Genomic DNA, 16,164 nt, shown 5'->3' on the forward strand with positions numbered 1-16,164 from the left:
TCAATAGAATTTTGCCCACAGGCAGTCTTTGAAATATATCAGCAGCTCTTTAGCAGACCAGTAATAACAGCTACTCAATCACCTGAGTTAACTGACGTTTTTTTTTTTTTTTGAAATGCCCTTTCATTTAAAGTAAAAATGTTGCCCTAAAAGCAAAGTCTAATAGAATGGGAAGGGACTCTGAGTTGCAGGGTTTTTGTTTGTTTGTTTGCTGTGCTTGTGATTGAACCTAAGGCCTTTTCCATGCCGGGAAAATGCTCCAACACTGAGCTGTACCTCCTGACCCAAGTTCTGGGCATTTTTAAAAATACTTGAATATGCAAATAAAATGTATACACCTGTAATGTCTGTGAAAAGTACAGCTTCTATCAATGGTTTACTTTCCTTTATTATGCTGCTTGTCCTTATATGCTAACTCCCCGTCTGCAAGGTGATTATTACTCTATATTACTCTAATTTTTAAACATCAGAAATACGGATATAGCAAGTCTCCTCTGTGTACTGAGTTTCACAGGCAGCAGATGATATAGTTTGCACGATACTCTTTGACCAAACTAGGAAAGTCCTTTCACTAAAAGGAAAATTCCCTACAGCTGTTTGTGTTTAGGAGCAGCCGTGCTGGTTTTCAGAAATGAGTCGATTCTCACACTGCTAAGACAGTGTCTTTTGGAAGTCTTTTAAACCAGTTTTTCTTATAAGGTAGAAACAAAAGATGCAGGCCATGCTTTCTGGCATGCATATTCTTTCATCTTTTAGTCTGAGCAAAGAGGAGAGGGAACAAGTCACAGTACTCCAAAAAATAAGTACAGTCGGCTCTGATGGAACGTTTGTTTAGGAAATAAGAATATGTCCCGATCCAAATTAATATGTTAGGGAACAATCTGAATTTTCTAAAATTCGCCTCTGTTTATACAGTGTCATAATAACTATACTACATATGTGGTTTTTAACCATTTAACATGTATAAAACTGTGCCTGTATTTTTGCTAGATAACTACCTTTTTTAAAATAAGGTTTTTGAGTGCTTTGCTCAGTATTTCACTTTACTCTGCGTCTGATTTCCCCCAAGTGATTTTGCACAGTAAGTGATTTTAAGAAATAGGTATGTCATATTGCTGAAAACACTGAACTTGGTTGGGGTCAAAGAGGAGATTTGAGAGAACAGTGTAGACTAGCAGTGAAAGGAGTTGGCTTTGGAGAAACACCTGGGCTCTGGGTCCATCTCTAGCACTATGTACATGACCTTGAATGACCTACTTTATCCTCTCTACATTCAATATTCTCCAGCTAAAGTGGGAACTATAAAAGTACCCACATGATGGGGCTGGAAGGATATCAGTGCTCAATACTGTGCCTGATACATGACAAGCACTCAAATATTAGTTGCTGCTGATGTTATTCTTTAATGTTTTTGTTGTTGAAACATAGATCTACAAAATTTAGAAGTGGTGTCCACATAGCATTTTTATAGCTACATTAGAATGGTTACAAAACTTAAGGTGTCAGGTGACACTCATTGCCTACCATGTTCCCTGGAGAATCTGACCAATGTAGACATTTAGAATGACTTTCCTAAGTTTGACTCAAGATCTGGCTCCAAGGTTTGGAGAAAACCAGTCATTGGTACCCATGAGCATCTGCCTACTGCCAACAGCTACCTTAGCAACCCTGCAAACCTCGTTGCTTTTTCCAAATGCTGCCCACCTGGAACTGTTTCCATTGGTCATTAGCAATCAATCAGAAGATATTTACAAAATATCCCAAATGGGAAAACCCATTAGGCATGGAAAGAAATGGAAAGCCAACTCCCTGCTCAGTCTTCCAAATTAGATGGCAACAAGTAGAAGACAGGACACCCTGAATCACTCAGCGCTACCACCTTCTATGTCTGTGCTGCTGTTGTTGGGATGATAAGAGAGAGGAGCCAGGTAGGGTGAAGAGGAAGGATCATAAAAATAATAATGGTAACAACAATAATGAAAAGAGATAATAAAGTGAATAATCTAAGTGAGGTTCCATGCACAGTAATTAGAAGCATTATGTAAGGAACAGCTTCTACATAAGCAGAACGCCAACAGGTCAGCCTCTAAGTCATTAGAGATCTTGAATGGTCTTAGGGAAGGGCTCATTCACCCATTATGCTAAAGAGACACATTCACATAAAAGTGCTCAAATGCCACGTAAAAGGAAAGAGCACGTTAAATTATGCCAAGTACTACAGTGTACATTCCCTATTAAATCCACCCACGTTACAAGGCTTCATTAAAAACAATCCTTGCCAAGTCTTACACTCCAGCATGGAACACTTTTTTTCCCCTCAGTACTCAAAAAACTTTAAATGAACCTCGTAAAAAGTGCCAGTATAATAAGAGCTATTTAAACTGGACGGAGGGTATCAAGCAGGACATCTGCAAAGAAAAGACAATAAAATCTGTAACAATTCCCTCTCTCAACAGCCTTCTCCCGGGCTCATAAGCTTTCTTCTTTGGTGGAGTTGCAGGGGAGGTGAGGCACATACAACCATTCAGCACAGCCAAGTGCAAAGACACACAGGGCCCTCTCCACACCAGGCAATTCTGTCTCCCACAGGCCCCTGGGAAGCCAAGCTTTACTAGAAACTGACTCCAAACTTGAAAGTGTCATCTGCAAGGGAAGGGGACCTCAGGACAAGAGCCAGCTTAGAGTCCCCTTTATCCCATCACAGACGTCTCGCAAGGTCCCCAGCTGAGTGTCTGGGCAGAGAATGTGGTAGACCCACTGCAACAAGTCCCCAGCGTGGGTACAGGTTTCCTTCTGCACACGTTTGGGTGAAGTCTTGTTCCCCCCCACCTGAGCTAGGTATCCCTCCAAGTCATCCGATACCACCAGGGCTCAAAGCAACTTGCTCTTTAAATGGTTGCCACAGGCAGAATAGCTTTCCATGCATTTCGAGTCACTAGGTATGCAGAAAGTACCCCTCTCTCTTCTACCTGTCTGTCTACACCATCAGGAAGGAGCCACATAGACTCAGAAAGACAAGACCTGGGGGTAGAGGTCACTACCTGAATCCTTGTGGAGCTACAGCTTTGGAGTACCACGAAAAGTCTTCCAGCAAAGACACACTTAAGCTCTGGCTGTTTAAATGTTGGACATCAAGGCTGTAATATTCACTTCTTTGTTTTTAAGTATACTTTATGGATGAAGATACTTGAAGGATTTTAGGTCTCTCGCGTATGACAGATAAAAGTCCAAATACATGCTATACTTTTTTTACTCACTTTTTTTTTTTTCCCCACAAACTACACATCTTTGACATCCCAAGGGATGACCTCATTTAGTATCTGAAAGTTCAAAGATGGCATTTGTAGTGGGGAATTTAGCTTCCAATTATACAGCATTATGCAACATTATGAACTATTTTAAAACTTTACTAAAAGGGTAAAACAGGCCATGAACTCTATCTGAGGCCCGATCTTATGAGGCTCTCAAAGGCTCTTTTACAGATCATTTAGAAAGATTAAAGAAACACACTCTGCCCAGGAGAGCCCTTGCTCAGTCAATTGAAGGTCCCATTAAACATGAAAGAGACCCTTATTTTCTGCTCACCAACTATGGATTTCCATCTCTCCACAAACTGTATCACTGGTTATTTTACTTTTAAGTTGCTTTCATATTTATCATCTCATTTTATCTGTGAATGTGCCAAGAGCCATATATAAAGATGGAAATAAGAGCCCCATTGTTGCTCTGGGCATGGGTGATAGTCAAGATCTTACCTCCCCCAAATGTAAAGTGTACAAAATCAAATAGCCAGGAAGTTGGGTAAAGGAGCAGAGAATGGAATAGAATAGCCATGCAGGTGGGACTGGGGTCCAGAGATAAGGGCCTGGGAGGAATGCAAGAAATGAAGAACAAGGAGTGAGGATAACAACAGAGGGTGGGGCTGTGGCTCAGTGGTAGAGGGCTTGCCTGGCATGAGTCGCTGGGTTTGATTCTCAGCACCACATTTAAAAAATAAATAAAATGAAGTTATTAAAAATCAGTAACAACAACAACAACATATTTCTAGTTAACTTTTCAGAAAGCATTTAAGGGGTTCATTTCTGAACCCTAACTGGCAAGGGAAAGAAAAGAATCTGTATATTTTGGATTATTTTAATATGTTATCTCTGCATGTGACCAACATCCAGGAATCCTACTGCCCAACTGAGGGTAGAAGGACAACTTCTCAGAAATAAGCTACTCTGATATTTGGGACCATGTGGAATACTGTCTTATGTAAGTGTGTTTTGAATCAATTCATGTATCAATGATCTTTCACAAAAATGTTACTGTTCACAAATCCTGAAAATGAAATCGAATCCCAAGTCATGGAGATTATGCATCTATATGGCATATACATAAATAAAATGTACAGTCTATGGGGAAAATTGATTGAATTTGAAATGAGTATTGATTGATATTGTTAAATGAGATTCAATAAAGCCAAGTATGCAAACTCAGAAAATGTGTTATTGGATAAAGGAAGATAAATCACTGGTTATCTCTATAAATTATTATACTAGTTTTTTTTTTTTTTTCCTGCCAGCAACAATTCTTGCTTAGGAAGAGCCAACTAAGGAAAATTTGTCTTTTAGGTATGGTAAGAACTTATCATAGCTGTTATTAACAGGTTGCTCTTTACAGGGAAAATATTCAAAATCCTCTCTTCAGCTTCTTGAGATACGCAGCCTATTATCACCTGGTTAGATTTGGAAGTTTTCTAGGTAGAATGGGCAAGTGATCCACAGCACTCTGGAGACTTCCAGAACAAAGGGGAGCTTAGTTCTTCCAACCTGGGTGCCCCTATTCAGCAGGACTTATCTTCACCAACCCTGCCCCTCCCAATACCTCTTCTGCCTTTGCCTCTGAATGTCCCACCTCTGAATTTCAGTGGGGTCATTAGAAATAATCCAATTTTATTCAAGATAATAAAATCAGAGCTGCTCATTAAAACTTTTTTTTCCTAATTCAATTTCTGTTATGAACTGGCTTACCTGATTATTTTTGGCAAATATTTAATGTGAAACATAGTATAAATGTTGATTACTCTTAAGCAGCAGATTTATACAGGGCTGGTGTTGATTATATTCTATTTATTAATTGCCTGCCATGTGCCAGGCACTGTTGTACATGCTTTTACTATTATTTAATAGAATTCAAAGAACCCTGTGCAGGTACCATCTTACAGTTGAGGTGTGGCACAGATTTGGAGTCTGAAACAGGGGTCAGCAGACTATGGCCCTTCGATTAAGTTGGGCTCTAGAGATTTGTTCATATTTCTAGGACTATTCATTTACAGTGACTATCACTGTTTTTGAGCCCTCACAGCAGAATTGCACACTGGTGACACTGTGACCTTAGGCTCAGAACCTAAACTTTTTACTACTTAGAGCTATATGAAAAGGTCCCCAACCCCATCTGCAAAATATGATTAACTCAAGGTTACAGGAAAAAAGGCAAAGACATTTGGACTGCTTCAAGTACAACTTACACTAAAACTTTCTTAGAAAAAAAAAAAAAACTCTGTTTCCTTTCATTCAAATCTTATTCTTTATTTTTCCACCTAACGTTAATCAACCAGTCTCAGGTAGAAGAGACTTCATGTAATACTAGTTGAGGAACTAAATGCTTCTTTCTTAGTAAGGTGAATTCTGATTAAGTGGAGAAATTTCTAAGAAAGTAAGAAAAAAAAAAAAGCATAAACCAAAGAAAGCTTTAATAAGTTTCCTGAGAGGTTGTAAAACTTTTGGCTGATTCATAGATATTTCTTCTCAAGTACAAATGACATCATTGTCAATTTTTTAAAAAGTTGGCCAACTTGGTCCTACATTTGGTACCACATATTGTTTTGGTTGAGCATCAATGGACTTTTTCTATTATTACTGGAAAGTTAGGTCATAACTATTTTAAGAGACAGTGTCTGTTCTATCATTTGTAGAAATTAACACATGATCATGCTTTAAATTATTTTATTTGTTTTTTTTTTGAGGGGCTAATGCTATAAGAATGTATTTATTTAGTACAGAATGTGCTTATTAGCAAATAGTCCACTACATTCTGAAGCGCATTTTAAATTAGAAGTCTAAAATAGGCAATAGGTATTAACAAATGAAAGAATTTAATCTTAATAGGCAGCAAAGTGAGTGTAGCTTTGTAATATACAAATTTGCTATTGAATAGAATATTCTTAATCATAAATTAAGAATGAGATAACATGTGAGCTTCAATGATCATTGTATTTATTTATTTAGGTTTTTGTATTGGGAACTAAACCCCTGGGGGCACTTTACCATTGAGTTACATCCCCCCGCCCCCCCCCCAACACTTTTAAAAAAAATTTTAAGACAGGATCTTTCCAAGTTGCTGAGGCTGGCCTTGAACTTGTGATCCTCCTGCCTCACCCTCCCAAGGTGCTGGGATTACAGGCATGCACCACCATACCCAGCACCACTGGTCATTCATTATGCTCAAAAACCTGCTTATAAATCAAAGTCAATAAATGGATTTCCAGAGGATATGATCTGGCTCATAGAGCTGAGTTTGATTCACATGGAATAAATTATGCAAATAATTTAATAAACAAAATAACTTATGCAAATTATGTTAAACTGTTGACTATAAAAGTGAACAGAAAGGAAACACTCAAGACAAAACAGAGCCCATGGTTTTTCTTCCATCCTTCACTCCTTTCCCCCAAACACCAACCAGCATAGGCCCAACCTAGAACAGTGGCTCCAGGCTTAGCGTGTTAGAGGCACCTGAGAATCTCCCACTCCTCGGGCTACACCCTTGGCCAATGAAATCAGAAACTCCAAGGCAAGTGGAGGACTGTGATGAGGGTTAAGAACAGCTTACCCTAATGGGTTCAGTCAGATACACCTGACACCTATCTGCTGGGAGGCTTGAAGGCCCATCCCATCCTCTCGCCTGCTCCAAGCTGCAAGGCACTCTGATGTGGGATTGATGAACACAGCATACTGGTACATGCACAGGATCATCCTTACTCCTGACACACACTGACTCATTAGTGCAACTATGAAGGGGAGTTCACCCAGTGAGCCCAGCGCTAGCTACATAACCATCTGTTTAAACTTTCATACCTCTGTACATCTTGGGCGACAACACACACATATCCTCCACATTGAAAAGCTTGGCTTTGCTCTTTATTTTGCAAGCCTATTTCTCCTGCTTGACAAACTTGGAAAAACGAAGCTTGCCTTACCTCCACGATGCTTTTCAAATCTTGCACGTAAGTCCTTTCTGTCTCTAGAATCTCCTGCACAACCCTATCCACATAGAGGAGCTTGGGGCTGGTGGCTGTGTCTGCCGTCGTTTTGGACGCCCCATTTGTGTCCACTCTCCATGGGGTCCTGGGCTGCCTCTCACTGCTCTGGTCCATGTTCTGCGGCCCAGCAGGGGTGTCCCTCTGCAGCTCGCTGCTGGAAAACGGCCGTGCTGGAACCAGCTCCAGCTTTATGGCCCCCGCTTCCTTATCCTGGTGAAACAAGCCCAAGTGGCTATTTGAAACCAAGGTCATTCTGCTGCCAAAGGAGCCATGGCTGTCGCGGGAAGAGGCTGAGGATGATGTGGAGCCAAAGCTGATGGGTCTGTCACTGTCAGAGAGCTCCATGGTCTTTGGTTCTGGGGATAGGGAACCTTTAGCTGTAGTTTCAGGATCGGGATCTTCTGTTACAGCTGATGCTGCTTCAAGACGCATCCGGTGCCCATCTACATGCGTAGCACAAAATAAATAAAAAAGACAGGATAAGCAAGGTGAGAAGGTTGAAAGGAAGTCAGAACCTGGCCTGCAGGTATACAGTCAATAACCAAATGGTGCCAAGTTAGTTACAGAAAGAGAAAGGGCCCAAGATGCAAAGCGAGGGCTTCAGAAGCATTGCCTGGGAGCCTGATGGGAACGCAGTCTCAGGCTCTGCCCTAGAACTCCTGACCTCTGCATTTCACAAGATCCCAGGGTGATGCATACACAGGAAAGTCTAAGAAATACGTCCAATGTCTCCAAGTGTGACCACCTGGAAGGGCTCCTGTGTGCACATCAGTCTAGATTTACTAAATTAAAGGCTTAGAGGTTGGGGCTGAGCAATCTATAACTTTAACAAGCACACAAGTGATTCTTATGTACTTAAGAGGCATCCTCCAGTCAGGTGCACTGGCCCATGCCAGTAATCCTAATAGCTCAAGAAGCTGAGGCCGGAGGATCAACTTATGATATGCCAGCCTCAGCAACTTGGCAAGGCCCCAAGCAACTTATGAGACCCTGTCTCAAAAGAAAAGATAAAATGAGCTGGGGCTGAACCTCAGTGGGTTCAATCCATGATTCTTACAGAGTTTTGAGGATTATCACTGGAGATTTTTAAGTCTTTCACCACAATCTCAAAGAATATTAAGCAAGGTTCCTGGAAGTATTAGGATCTAAGTGATACCAACAACTGTACATTTCAGTGTATACAACACAAAAGAAGCAACACAGAAGATTGTTTTTCATGTCTAGTATTAGAAAACTAACAAATTAAAGACCCCCATCCCATTAGTAAGTATATAAATAAATATAGAAGGAAATTACAAGAACACTTAGGAGAAACAGGCTGTTGTCATTTATAAGAAAGCATATCTATCTACCAGGTCAGACGGTCACTCAATACCCACAGCACTTAAAAATGACCCTGGGTCCCAAAGGCTCTCATGCAAATTAAACTTTCAGAGATGTTCTGATGGAATACTCAACGTTTCAAGCTTCTTCATTCCATAAAGCAGAATCAACATTTTTTTACCCCTAAAATAATGAGATTCCAGGTATATAGAGACGATATGACCTGTGATAAAGAATGTGACTGATGATGATATTTGCTCATTTGGGCAGGTTACCTTACTATCCGAATCCATGTTTATGTGTTTTTATTGGAAAGGAGTGAAATTTATGTTTGGAAGGTTATGACAATACATTAACAATAATATACATTAATGATCAGTTTTCAAGGGGAATGTAAGTTCGGTTTGATTCTATAATAGAGTTCAAAACACTGGCACCATTATTTTTAGAACATGAAGAGTTCACTGGGTACAGTGGCACATGCCTGTAATCCCAGCAAGGAGGATTGCAAGTTCAAAGCCAGCCTCAGCCATTTAGTGAGGCCCTAAGCAACTTAGTGAGACCCTGTCTCAAAATAAAAAGGGCTGAGAATATGGCTCTGGGGGTAAGTACTTCTGGGTTCAATCCTGATACAAAGAAAAACAAACATAAAGACTCCATCAAAATCCTTCAACATACTGAGTTTTCCTAGATAGATTCATGGCAAATATTAGTGCAAATGTATGAAGAAAATGTTAAAATTATGAATATAAAATAAAGGAACTCTGGGTTCACAAGATAGAATGGTAAGAAATTATAGGAAATGAGCAATTTATCAGCATAACTGCTAACACATGGTATGAGTTTGCTGCGATTTTAAAAGCTTTTGCAATTTTTTTTTTGTTTGTTTGCTCTGTAACAACTTTATGGCCTATAAAACATGGATGGCCAGTAGTTAAAATGCACTTGACCTAAAAAGCTTGATCCAATTTGAGTGTGGCAAAAGTCTGAGAAGCAGCCAGGCATTTGGGCAGGCTTACAGCAGAGGACACTTGCCCAGGTGCAGGACTAGTGTTAGGAAAGTCCTGAGCAGCTCAAAATAGGAACTTCCCTTGGGCCTCCACCATAACCATAACCATAACCCTGAGATTGAGTTCACCATAGGGAATGGGAAGAATGAAGGATTCTTTCAGGTCTCAAGGGTCAAATGAGGCTATGATTTCAGACCAAATGTAAGTTGAATGCACTCAATATAAAAGGCAAGGACATCTGGAAAGTTCTAGATCAAACCACCTACCCTCACAGATCTGGATAGGCTGATCTCCAGGGCAAGTTCCAATTTCCTAACTGGGCAAGAATTAGTCTTCCTCTAGTCTAGGAAACTTTTTAACACAGTTACAAAACACTTGGCAGTGCACTTATTATCAGGACAACCAAAAATAAACCCAACAAAGAGACTCATTTCTTTTTATCTACTTACTCCAAGGTGGCCAATATGGGCTGTCCAGGGATTAAAGAGGAATAAAAACTGTTTTCAAAGGAGACCGTGTTGGCCTGCTACTGATGGTATTGCTTTAAAAATGACTTTTGAAGGTGAGAAAAAGTCGGATGTGAAACTTAGGGCAACAGGGGATGCCTTTGTGGATAAATCAAACAGCAACATGAATTGGGTACTGTTCCAGAAAAGCCTTCATATGTTCCAAAACCAGGCCATGTACTTGAGATCACTGCAAGCCGTTTATTATTCAGGTTGCCAATTAGGCACTTTATAAAATCAAATATTGCAGATATTTGGTATGTGTAGCATTAGCCAAGTTTACTGCCTCAAACTAAATACTTTCCAAAATTGCCAATGACAGAAGTGGGACATTTAAAGTCGGGTCGAATAATATCATGTAATACGAGACTGCATTTGCTAATGGATAACATTTTTTATGTTGAATCATTGCTTAGAAGATAATTATAGTTTTCTCATAGAAGGAAATGTACCTCATAAAAACCGTCTAGTCTTGTTCTCACCTCCCTCAAAATAATTTAAGATTTCCACCCTGTCTGGACTATTCTTTCTAATACAATTTGCCAATTATTAATATTTATCTTTAGAGGTGTGCTGCTCAGTGTGGTGGCCACTGGCTGCCCGTGGCTATCGAGCACTTAAAATGTGGCCAGTTCAAACTGAGATGTGCTCTAGGTGTAAAATATACCTTAGACTTCAAGGGCATAATATGGAACAAAAATTACAAAACACAACTCAATCATTTTTATATTAATTACATGTTGAAATAATATTTTGGAACTGTGATTGAAATTTAAAAAATCTTATTAAATTTATTTTCACATCTCATTTTACTTTTTTTTAAAAATGTGACTACCCAAGAATATCTATGTGGCTCACAGATAGTTTAGTTGGACCATGTGATACAGAGATCTTCTAGGTTATTACATTATTATGTAAGATTAAGTTGACCATATCAATCTTTGTTCACTATTATTAACAATCCACTATTATTATTGTGAATAGAGAGAAAAATTCAGCTTGGTTTGCCCTTTTTTTTTTTTTTTTTTTGCAAACTCCATCTATTAATGCGAACTATTGTTACAAATTAGGAGAACTAAAACCTCATCTGGGGTCCATCTGGGAGATGGCTGTTGTGTCATAGATACTGGTGTTACTGATTTTCTATGATAAACTGAAACACCAGAGAGAAAAGTAGAGAGCAAGGAAGCTTTTTCTTCTGCCTAGAGTGAAAAATTAACACTTGTATAATTTGCTTGTTCTTAAAAATTCTCGTCTTCCCAAATCCCAAGCAAAGGGCTAATAATAGAATAATTTCCGAGAACTTCTTGCCAAACATTGCCAATCGTACTTCTCAGGTAGATCTTTTGACCAGGAAAACCCCCTAATAAGCTGGCTCGACCCACCTGAGGGTCACGGTCAATCTGATCCTTGGCAAGGTACAGGGGACATGGAGGTACAGGGGACATGGTGGTTTACTGATTCTTATAAGTGCCAGTTAGCTAAGTCACTGACATTTCCTTTTTTGTGCCATTTTTTAGTAAAAAAAAAAAAAAAATGGCTAAACAGCTCCCTATCGGTATCATATTTTAATTTCACAACACATTTCTAATTTTTTCTAGGCAAAGTAACTTTAATTCCTTGGCTTTTCTTTGCGTGCCCTTCCATCTTCCATCATTTTAATTGCTCTCCTCTGGAATGTTAGTGCCAGAATCAAGCCGTGCTTCCTGGCTCTCACTTGCTTTTAGGGCTGATTTAGGTTTGACATGTAACTTCCCATGGCCTTCTGTGACTGCATTCATGCATGAAAGGGGGACTCAGTGGGCTCCATGGCCTGTGAGTCCATGTCACAACTCCCAAGGAGTGACCTACAAGAAAAAAACAGAAACTCCTCTCACTGCGGGGGGTGGAGGAGGGATCAGGATTTCCAAATTCTGCTCATTGCTATTCCAGACATCAAATACCTAGTCTGAGTTCCTTGGCAGAACAACCAGGGAAATCTAGAGAATGTACTGTCCTCAATACGAGTGAATAACTAAAATTATGTCTTTCCTTATTACATGGCCTGTGCGCTCGCCAAAGAGGGAAAGCTACAGAAAGACTCTGGGATGAACGAGAAGCTCCTCAATCAGCCAGCAAAGGTCATTTAATATAGAGCTAGCCTCTGGCAGAGCCTCAACGTTTTAAACAACCAAATTCACAATTTTTAAAAAAAAAATGAAGAGTCAACCTTAAGAAATACACATTCATATGTTTCAAAGACAACACCAAGTATTTGAGGAGAGTATCTCTTCCCCCAGAGTTATATCTACTAACTCAATACTCAATACTAACTCAAAGCCTTGGATAACGTGGAGTTATGATTTGACTGTAAGGGGTCCCCCCAAAGCTCCAATTAATGCAGGAATATTCAGAGGAAAAATGGTTAGATTACGAGAACTCCAGCCTAATCAGTTCATCCTAGTGTGAAAGGACTGACTGGTTGCTAGGTCACTGGGGTGTGCCCTGGAAATGTGCATCTTCCCTGTGGCTCCGTACCCTTCCCTCTCTCTGCTTCTTCCTGACTCTTACAGGAACTGAGCAGCTTTCCACTGCTGGGTCGTTACCCCATGATGTGCTGCCTCATCTGGGGTCCAAAGCAATGGAATTGAACCGTCTATGGACTGAGATCTCTGAAACAGCAGTGAACCCCAAATAAACTTTCCCTCCTCTAAGTTGTTCTCATTAGATATTTTGGTCACAGAGACATAAAAGCTGACAAAAACACATGGGTTTTCACTAGTTACACTTTTTGTGGTTGTTTTATTTTGAGACAGGGTCTTGCTAAGTTGCCCAGGCTGGCCTTGAACTCATGATCCTCCTGCCTCAGCCTCCTGGGTAGCTGGGATTATAGGTGTGCACCATCAGGCTCTGCTTGACTTCTTGGCTTTTCAACTAAAATTGATTTTTCTTTTGAAAAGGCAGGACCAGGACTAGAACTCTCCATGTTCTTTAATGTTCAGTGTGTTCAATTCAGGGAACATGATTATCATACTTATTCTGTTGCTGTTTGGTGACGAAGTGAAAAACTCCTGTTACAATGTTATTTCTTAGTTTTGACCAAGGTACTATGGTTAGATAAGATAGTAACAATAGGGGAAACTTGATAAAGGGCATATGGGAACTCTGTACTATCTTTTGGTCTTTTCTATAATTTTTTTTCCACAAAATAAATAGTTCAAAAAGTATTTTAGCACAATTGACATACAAAAAGTAGTACGTAGCTGATGAACACAACTTGATGAGTTTGGAGGAAACCACCATCACTATCTATGCCATGAACACATACCCATCATCTCCAGAAGCTTCCTCATGTCTTTGTTGTTGTTATTTTGTAATAAGAACACAGCATAAAACCTACCCTCTGAGCAACTGTTTGAACTATATAATACAGCATTGTTAGGAAGAGCACTGTGCTCTTATATTGCATGGTTGAAATCTGTTTTCTTCCACTAATACCACCCTGTGTCTTCCTCTCTCCAGCCCTTGGCAACCACCTTTCTGGTCGATTCCTTATACAGTGGTATCATGTGGCATATGAATGACCATATGAAAAGGAGCTGAACTTTACCAACAACAAACTCGTTACCAGTGAAAAGTTAGTAAAAGCAAATAGGGATAGAAGAGGATCAAGAACTGGAGAAGATATTTTGCAAAACTGATTTGTTTAAATAAGAGGCAAGGGATTGAAAGAAGAGCAAAGATTCTTTTAAGCTATGAAGTCTAATACTGAATAGAGAGGTCCCATGTTTAAACTTAATGACCCAGAACTTGAGGCCTCTGAGAGGTGATCATGTCATGAGGGCTGTACCCTCCAGAATGGGGTTAGTGCTCCTAAAAAGGAGGCCAAGGAGCCTATTACCCCCTTCTGCCATGTGAGGACACACAGAAGCTGCCATCAAGGAGGAACAGGCCTGCACGAAACACCTCCCCTGCAGGAGCCTTCGCCTTGGACTTCCCGGCCTCTGGAACGGTAAGCAGTACATTTCTGTTGTTTGTAAGTTATCCAGTTTAAGGAATTTTGTTATAGTAGCCCAAATGGACTAAGATGGAAAGAGATAACCCCAGTCTCCATATTAACAAAGTAGCCTTACCCGATGGCTATCTCACAGGGTAGGGATGAAGTAAGTGGTTGGTGCAGCTAATGTTTTAGATAAATTGCCTCAGCCAAGCAGCGACTCCAGTCAGTCTGCTTAAAAGGAAACTGAAGGGAATTCCTTCAAGCCTTTTATGCAAATGTAGTTGCTTTTCCTTTTAGTGTATACTTTTGTGTGGTGACTTAGCAGCAGAGATGAAGGGGACCCTGGGGGTACTCTAAACTGTTGTGTTACACTTACAGAGGAAACTGTTAGTTGTCCAAAAATCCACGCTCTCTTTTTCCTTAGTGAACCCAGAGTTTCAGCTGAGCCTTTTGCCATTAGATAAGGCCACGTGGTGAGCTCTCACCAATGGAAATGCTACACGCCCATCGAGGGTCCATTTCTCAAGACATTTGACATCTTTCTTCCACATTCTTTCCCCGTAACACTGGAATCCAGATGTGGCAGGGATCCTGCCTCCTCTCTGAGGAGGACACCAACGCTCAGAGCATGGCAGACTAGGACGCAAGAAGGAGCCCTCTAGTTACTGGGGCTGGATGTCCCCTGAGCCACCACATGAATAGTCTGGTTTTCTGAAGCTGCCAAGGAGAAGCAAACAGGTGGTGAGACACACTGATAGGCAGCGGGACACTCGATGGACACCAGTTTTTCTGGCCTTGCTGTTCAATGTTTCTAGCCCAGGAACCAGACATGGGAGCGAGCAGCCTTCCGAATGGCCCAGCCTGGCCAGCGTGGACTGCACCTGTGCCTCATCCTCTGGGGCAGCATCTCCTGGATTCCTGACTCAGGGATTTCTAATGATTGTCACCGTTGCCAGCCACTGAGATTTATTATACCATAAGAGATAACCCAAGTCTCCATATAACAAAGTAGCCTTCCCCAAAACAATGGCTATAAATCTGCATTAAAATTGTCCTTACTCTCCCACTGCCAAACAACTTCAAAGTTCTTCCATGTGTTTCATTACTTTTTAAAAATTTTTGTAGATGGAAAAAACAAACAAATGAATGACAAAAAAAAAAAAATCAACCCAGAGAAGTTAAGTACAGAGTGCTTAGTTTAGTGTGCATCAGAGACTATGGTTTCTGATATCTAGTCCACTATTTCTTGTTCATGGATCTAGATTTATAAGATAGTTGGGCAGAAAAAGAACTTAAGGAATCAGGAAATGAAAAATTCAGCATAAGTGAATTGGTACCCCTGTGTCCAAAGGGCCTACACTGTGTGTGTGTGTGTGTGTGTGTGTATCTAGGGCCTACAGTGTGTGTGTGTGTTTGTGTGTGCATGTGTGTCTAGGGCCTACAGTGTGTGTGTGTGTTTGTGTGTGTGTGTGTGTGTGTGTGTGTGTGTGTATCTAGGGCCTACAGTGTGTGTATGTGTGTGTGTGTGTCTAGGGCCTACACTGTGTGTGTGTGTGTGTGTTTGTGTGTGTGTGTATCTAACTGTGTGTACAGAGTGGACAGATCAGAAGTTATATGATGACATAATACTCTCTTCTGGTCAGAAGATGAACATATCTGCCCTGGCTCTGCCTCATCCATGTGGAGTCTGAACTTCAGCTTCCTGCCTGTAAGTGGGACAACTGGACTATATGGCTTCTCCAGGTCCCATTCAACCTTCAGGAAGTGACTCCAACCTTGAAACAATCCACCCATCTCTGGCTGGTTTACCACACTGCCCATTCCTAGCTGGGCTCCCGGCATAAGCAGGAACCCCACGGCAGCGATTCTCTTCAACATCCTGCTCTTGCCAGCTTTTGGATGCTGAAATATGCCACTGACTTTGCCAAAAGCTAGAAAAACCTTTATTTTTAATTTAGACTAAAAAAGATTCTGTGTTCCAGCTTCACTTTGAATAGCACCTTCCTGCTAGATGAAAACATCAGTCTCAAAGTAGCAAAT

The 16,164-nt window shown here is 40.6% G+C and overlaps 1 protein-coding gene across 8 annotated transcripts in view; it reads right to left on the reverse strand.

The window, feature by feature from the left end:
* Positions 1-16,164, reverse strand: part of Plekhg1 (pleckstrin homology and RhoGEF domain containing G1) — a 205,232-nt gene that overhangs the window by 73,017 nt on the left and 116,051 nt on the right. For all 8 annotated transcript variants that reach the window (XM_078018899.1, XM_078018898.1, XM_078018900.1 and 5 more), the window contains one exon: positions 7,244-7,749. In XM_078018899.1, coding sequence (XP_077875025.1) covers positions 7,244-7,738 — 495 coding nt within the window. In that variant the 5' untranslated portion in view covers positions 7,739-7,749. The remainder of the gene's footprint in view (positions 1-7,243; positions 7,750-16,164) is intronic.

This window comes from Ictidomys tridecemlineatus, chromosome 8 (assembly GCF_052094955.1).
Source record: "Ictidomys tridecemlineatus isolate mIctTri1 chromosome 8, mIctTri1.hap1, whole genome shotgun sequence".
NCBI classification, from domain to species: domain Eukaryota; kingdom Metazoa; phylum Chordata; class Mammalia; order Rodentia; family Sciuridae; genus Ictidomys; species Ictidomys tridecemlineatus.